General features: G+C 46.4%; 1 protein-coding gene across 1 annotated transcript in view; it reads left to right on the top strand.

Annotated features, from left to right (window-relative positions):
- Positions 1-5,904, top strand: part of pik3r1 (phosphoinositide-3-kinase, regulatory subunit 1 (alpha)) — a 19,314-nt gene extending 13,410 nt beyond the window's left edge. Inside the window, exons 8-15 of the mRNA XM_024299159.2 lie at positions 1,555-1,756; positions 2,727-2,907; positions 2,979-3,104; positions 3,181-3,323; positions 3,400-3,576; positions 3,652-3,726; positions 3,799-3,969; positions 4,043-5,904. Of these exons, the coding sequence (XP_024154927.1) occupies positions 1,555-1,756; positions 2,727-2,907; positions 2,979-3,104; positions 3,181-3,323; positions 3,400-3,576; positions 3,652-3,726; positions 3,799-3,969; positions 4,043-4,232 (1,265 nt within the window). The 3' untranslated portion in view covers positions 4,233-5,904. The remainder of the gene's footprint in view (positions 1-1,554; positions 1,757-2,726; positions 2,908-2,978; positions 3,105-3,180; positions 3,324-3,399; positions 3,577-3,651; positions 3,727-3,798; positions 3,970-4,042) is intronic.
- Positions 5,905-7,254: the final 1,350 nt, after the last annotated feature.

Raw genomic sequence — 7,254 nt, 5'->3', positions numbered from 1 at the left:
ATCTGAAAAAATAATCGGTGATCAGTCGACTATTAAAACAACCGTTTGTGGGAGCACTACTTTGTGGTGCGTGTCCGTGCATGTGTGTGTGTGTGCGTGCCTCCTCCCGGTTACTGCCTGCCTATTTTAAGAAAGCGACAAAAGGCCCACTTAGATTTGGTTGGCTGGAAAGTCGGCGCTCGCCACAGAGCGCTTCTTGTTAACTGAGGCCTGCTCCCAGAGTGCCCCCCCCCCGTCCTCCAACTGGATATCCACAACTCCTGCCCCCTCAATGTGCTCAGTCAGCAAATATTTGAAACTTTGCAAGTTAATCATAAGACCAAACCCCCCTCCTTTACAAACAGAGAGTAGGGGAGTGACGGACTGGAGGGGGGCGTGCACAAACGCAGCTGGTGTTCAGGACGGGCTGCAGCGGCGCAGCTAATCATTAACGGCGCGCCTCCACGTGAGCAGAAAGGGAGACTTGAGAGCTCGCAGCAGGAAGTGAGCCCGTCAGTCTGGAGTCTGGAGTCGGGCGCACCTGTGTCACGCCGAGCGGATTATTACCCTCCAGGATTCCTCCAAGTCTGGGAGCTTTTGAGAACCAGGAAAAAAAAAACCTGAAGCATGAAATGGAGCGGAGGACTTGAACGCAGCTCTGTTGGATTTACTGTGGCTTTTGGGAATACGGCAGACGCTTCAAAAAGAGGTCGGATTCAGGCAAACATGCTCAACTCTCAGCGTAAGTTTGATGGCCGCTCAGAAACCTCTTTTTAAGTAAAAGACCTGAACTAGAGCAGCCGTTTTACTTTTTTAATGAATATTTCGTAAAGTCTGTTTTGGCTCGGATGTAAAAACCTTTCATAACCGCCGATCTCTTGATCGGTCTAGATCTCCCGATGAGCAGCTTTCACTCGAAGCTTTAACAGTTCCAAGAAGAGTTTCTATTTCCACCCCCCCCTCCCCCTGAGGAAATCAAGCGAGCTATCTGCGTCCCGCCGAGTGTCATGCTGCAGGATTACAGGCATATTTTGGAGCTGTGGGTGCTGCTGACCGGGCCGGGCTTTACAATGGAGCTGCGTACGTGCTGCTGCAGCACAGCAGTGGGAGGGGCCACGGCGCACGCGCTGGGAGGGGGGAGGGGGCAGAGCGAGCCTGCAGGAGAGCAGGCGGACGACTCAGCAGAGGAGAGGGAGGGAGAGCATGAGAGAGGAGGGAGACGCCGAGGAGTTTAGGCTGAGGAGACGCGAGCGATGCAGGAGCGCTCGGCGACAGACCCCCCCGCTGTGATTGGCCGCGGTGAGTGATGCAACGCGTTACCGAGCAGGCTGCAGCCGTCCCCAGGTTCTTGCGTTTGAGCGAGCGTGGACTTGTCTGTGGGTTTTTTCCGTCAGCGGGGGCAGATTTGTGGGCTAAAAATACCCTTAGCGGCGCCGCGGCGAGCCTCCCTTATTGCTCTGCATTGAAGCTCTTTTGATTTCCAGACTCTGACCTGAATGAAACTGACTCACGCCCCCCTCCCTCCTCGTCTCTGGGGCTCTGAAATGTAACCGTGAGCGCCTTCTGTCCCCGCAGCTCTGCCTCCGAAGCCCCCGAAGCCCGCGGCGGTCATCAACAACGGTATGAACAACAACATGGCTCTGCAGGACGCAGAATGGTACTGGGGGGAGATCTCCCGGGAGGAGGTCAACGAGAAGCTGAGGGACACTGCGGACGGTACGTTTCTGGTGCGAGACGCCTCTACGAAGATGCACGGCGACTACACGCTGACTCTGAGGTGAGCTGCCCCCCCGCGCTCTCTGAAGTAGGGCTGGGTGTCCATTCAAATCTGATATTTTTAATTCTTTAATTGATATAGACACATTTGTTGAATATCTTTATATTAATCTGATACAGTTCAGAGACGGTAAAATGTATTAGTGGAATAATGAGTGTTAACAGCGTACAGGTTTACATGAAGCTCCAACAAATTAATAACATTGTAAACATTGATTGTGTCTGAATTCCCCCCCAATCACTAGTTCGTTCACCATTTTTTAGTGCTGTCCAAATCTACTAACTCCTAAATCGAGTGCACTAGAAATTACCCAGAAGTCTTTGCAAAAATCTATCGTGCATTAATGCTCATTAGATTAGCGAATATAGACCACAATGCATTGCGGTCGAATAATTTCAAACAAAAAAAACATGTTTAAATGTATTTTTAAACGTTGTGAAATGTTCGTATTGATTTGATTTTTGACTTCGATGACGTCATATCCGGAGTTGAGAAAAACAAAAGAAAAGTAGTGACCATCGTGTCCGAATTGCCTTTAAAATCCAGGGCACTAGATAGTTTTGTAGTAGTAAGGGGTTAAGGGGGGAATTCAGACACAAACATTGTTCTGTATCTCCTGGAGTTTCAGTTTGGCCACTAGGTGGCGATCGTGCTTTAGCATTACACCTTATTCCAGAAGAAGAAGAAAGTACGAAAAAAAACTGTTTTTGACTACTTTAAAAATATTTACTAAATTCTAAAGATGTCCATTTAGTCATGTCTAGGTCGATTGAGCGTTAGCATTAGCCGTCCTATGGGAAATTCCATTAATCGTTAGCATCAAGCTAGCAGACTTTAGCTTTATGTGCTAAATCAATCTATATTTTTATGAATCGATTATTGATTGATCTATCAATTGATTTTATTAACCCAGCCCTACTCTGAAAGCCCCGCCTCCAGACGTGAGTTTAACTCCCCGCTTCGTTTTTAGGAAAGGAGGAAACAACAAGCTCATCAAGATATTCCACCGGGACGGGAAGTACGGCTTCTCCGACCCGCTGACCTTCAGCTCCGTGGTGGAGCTCATCAACCACTATCGCAACGAGTCTCTGGCTCAGTACAACCCCAAGCTGGACGTCAAGCTGCTCTACCCCGTCTCCAAGCAGCAGCAGGTGAGGCTCCGCCCACAAAAACACCGTCTGGCCCAACCGCAGCAGCGCGCTGACACAGGTTCTGTCCTCAGGACCAGGTGGTGAAGGAGGACAACATCGAGGCCGTGGGGAGGAAGCTCTGCGAATACCACCAGCAGTACCAGGAGAAGAACAAGGAGTACGACCGTCTGTACGAGGAGTACACCAGAACGTCGCAGGTGAGGAGCTCGCCGGCGCCCCCCGGGTCGGTTCTCACCCTTTAGCACACCACTGAAACTCCGCCTCCTCCCGCAGGAGATCCAAATGAAGCGCACAGCCATAGAAGCTTTCAACGAAACCATAAAGATATTCGAGGAGCAGTGCCAAACGCAGGAGCGCTACAGCAAAGACTACATCGAGAGGTTCAGGAAAGAGGGAAACGAGAAGGAGATCCAGAGGTGAGACGCCGCACAGCGAGGAAATATCCCATCTCCTTCAAACGGGTCTCAACGTTTCTATTTTTGACATTTTCAGAATCATGGGGAACTACGAGAAGCTGAAGTCGAGGATCAGTGAGATCGTGGACAGCAAGCGCAGACTGGAGGAGGACCTGAGGAAGCAGGCGGCCGACTACAGAGAGATCGACAAGAGGATGAACAGCATCAAGCCCGACCTCATCCAGCTCCGCAAGACCAGAGACCAGTACCTCACGTGAGTACCGCGCCGCCGCCGCTGCCACAGCCACACCGGCTCCACCCCCTAACCCCCCTCTGCTCCCCCCTGCAGGTGGCTGACACAGAAAGGAGTGCGGCAGAAGAAGCTGAACGAGTGGCTGGGAATCAAGAACGAGAACACAGAGGAGTAAGTCTCCACGCCGGAACATCTCCCGGCGCTCTGGCGCTCTCGGCTAACCGCTCACGCTCTTCCCCTCAGTCAATACTCGATGGTGGAGGACGACGAAGACCTCCCCCATCACGACGAGCGCACCTGGAAGCTGGAGAAGATCGACCGGCTGGAGGCCGAGGGCCTCCTCCAGGGGAAGCGAGACGGCACATTCCTGGTCCGGGAGAGCAGCAAGCCGGGATGCTACGCCTGCAGCGTGGTGTACGTGTCACCGCCGCACGCCGCCGCTCCTCCCCACGCCTGAGCAGCCTCTGATGGTGTCTTCTCTTTGCAGGGTGGACGGCGAGGTGAAGCACTGCGTCATCAACAAGACGCCGTCCGGCTACGGCTTCGCGGAGCCCTACAACCTGTACAGCTCGCTAAAAGAACTCGTACTTCACTACCAGCACACGTCGCTGGTCCAGCACAATGACTCTCTGAATGTGACGCTAGCGTACCCCGTCTTCACGCAGCAGCGGCGGTGAGGACCTCGCCCACTCAAGGACACGGATTTGGATGCCTGAACCATTTCAGAGACACGAGCCCGAGCCTGAATGTAGATCTCCTACTTTTTTGGTTTTCCGTTGGGAGCACAGAATCCAGCAGACTGCTGACCCCACCCCTCCCCCCAGCGAGCGGAGAACATTTGAGGCCTTTTTCCTTACGGTGCTTGTTCTTTTCCAGAGCTTTACCACACGGACTCTTCTCACCGGCCACGACTTCTTCTTTGTACGACTGTCCATGTGACCAAAACTCATCCAATCAGGAGAGTGTGGGCGGGGCTTACGTTGACTGTTCAGTAGCAGACGATGGATCAGCTGACAAATGTAGCAAAACGGCACTTTTTAAGAAAGAAAAACTTTTTTTTTTGTTTTTGTTTGGAAAGCTCTTGTGTTTGTGGAGCAGAAAGGACTCAACCCCACCCCCACCCAACCCCCTCTCGCCGGTTGAACTTGCAGGAACAAACTGCGGGCGAGTCGAACTATGAATGGACTTGTGTACATAAATGAAATTGTGCAAACTCGTGAATCAAAGTACCAAAAAAACAGAAAAAAAGAAAGATCAGCTCCTGTTATAGTTTTTTCTGATCTGCTATGCAAGAAGTCTTTCTCCATTTTTACTGTTGCAACACAATATAAGCTTTGTTTTTGCTTGAAGATCTGTTCCAGGAGGATATTTTGTTGAAAATGCCAAGATACAGTTAAAGACATGCGTATAATTTTTAAAAAGAGAGCATAAACTTTATTATAAATGACTTTAACAGCTCTTATGGTGGAAAATGCGAGCGTTTTATTAGTTTTTTTTCCTTCAAACTAAAGTCCCTCTCAGGCGTTTGAGCTGCTTCGTTCTCGGGTTTTATTTTAGTTTTTTTTTTCGAACATGCAGTCGTGAGTTGAAGCGCTCAGATCGGTCTGATGGGATCGTACGACCCATATCACCACCAAAACAGCAGTATAGATTTATTTTGTTATAAAGAAAATATATAATGTTCCCATACGAGAGATATAAGCTCACTTTACATTTTACACTTAGTATTTTTCTGTATCAGAAAATCACTGTTTACATGGGTGGATCGGCTCATTTCAGAAAGCGATTTCTCATTTTGAAGCTGCCTTTGGCGGCTCGACTCGTTTCCTTTCGTTTTGTTTTTTTTAAAGTTTAGCTGTAACGAAGTGGCAAAAACCAGTGAACGTGTATATTTTTTAAACGGACGTTTTTCCACGCGAGAGGAAAAAGACGACGAATAGATCAGAGATATATTTTGGATTCTTCTGCACGCAGCCAAAGTGAAATCTGTGAGGAAAGTTCAGCTGCTCGTTTTCACTGAGGACGTGGCGAAGTGCAGCACACATCTCAGTATTAGCTTGGTTCACCTGAAACGACGGTACAAAAGTGTTTTTATCTAACAAAATCCTCCTAAAATGTGTTTTTTTTAATCAGATCTGTAAAAATTCCGAACAGCAGTGATCTATCTGGCACTTAAACAGCTGCTGGCACAAACCTTGTGCTTTTGAAGTTCTCAAATGACCATCTTTTTTATTTTATGGTGACCCCACACACCCGTGGTTGGATTGAAATCAGACCGATTTTCCCCGTTTGGCTTCAGATCTGTATTGGGCTTTGTTAAACATGAAATAAAACACTTGTTTTTACGAATTCAGTTTTGCTTTTCTTGATGAACTCGGGTTGTCCCCTCAAGTCCTTGTCTCTGCAGGCTGGAAAGTTCCAGGAATTCTTCTGTTTCTGTGTGAACTGAAAATTTTGTGCAACTCATTCTTAACTGTCATGGTGACTAAACATTTAAGAGAACGTAACTAACATGAGACATCGACCACCAGAGAAACTGTGTCTTGGGTTCTGGACTGCACAAATATCAAAGCATAGCCTCTAATATTGCTTAAAATAACCTCCAAAAATCCTATGTGCTCATAGCGGGGTTGTGAGATTAAGGGTTTTTTTATCTTTCATCAGTCACCATGTTGAGTCGAAGGTCATCAACTGCTGTCACATTTCTCATAATGACTCAACAGGCTGTAAGAGACCTGCAACATCAATTTTCATTTTTTTTTTTGATGACTTTGCTGAGTAAAAACGATTCAAAATACCTACAAAAGTTACGGTTTTAGCTCATCGTTTGCAGCAAACGATTTCTGTTGATCACAATGTTAAATCTTTAGTTGCTCACTTGAGGTTTACAGTTTTTTTTTTCAACTTTAAAAACCTTCAAATGTCTCTGGAGCATAAGATTAAGACGCGGATGGGCAAATTATGACCCGTTAAGACATTTCATCCAGCCCACCACACTGGAATAAATTATTTTGATAATCTATATTAATGGTTTGAATTCCCTGTAATTCTGGTGCCTCATCTTAGATCAGGAATGTCGAACTCAATCGCACAGGGTTTGAAAATTTCAGGAACTAAAGAAAAGCATGTTTTTTCCCTGAAAGATATCAACAAATTGATGCAATTTGCACTAAAATAGTAGCAAAAACCCACAATTTTAATACAAATTATGTTTTTTGTCCAGATTCCATGTTTCTTTGAATAAAGTTGCCCACCCCTGGATTAAGATAAAGAAAAATACAGTATTTTTTGTGTAAGATGATCTGCTGTTTGTTTGGCATTTGTTTTGCATTTAGATCTCAGTATCTTTTTAAACGTGTTCAACAGTTGGCTTGCAAAGCAAAAAAAGATGCTGCAATTTAATATTAACTCAAAATTAAAACATTTTTGGTTATTTTTCAAAATTTGACATTACATTCTGAAGAAATTCTTAAAAAAGATTAAAACCTCGATAAACCAAATCTGCATCATACGTTTCCATAGTTGCTCACTACATTGACCTTTTACCTAATTAACGTAGCTACTTTCCAATTAATTGGTTCTTGATTGAGATTTTACACTTCCCTGCACCAGTTGAGTTGATGGACAGAACCAACAACATATTAGAGTTCAGTTTTCTTCATTATCTAATCGTTTACTATCAGATTTAAAGCCAGTTGC

Source organism: Oryzias melastigma, linkage group LG12 (assembly GCF_002922805.2).
Source record: "Oryzias melastigma strain HK-1 linkage group LG12, ASM292280v2, whole genome shotgun sequence".
In the NCBI taxonomy this organism is placed as follows: Eukaryota; Metazoa; Chordata; class Actinopteri; order Beloniformes; family Adrianichthyidae; genus Oryzias; species Oryzias melastigma.
Note: the sequence above shows the minus strand (reverse complement) of the source record. Positions and strands in the feature narration are given on the sequence as shown.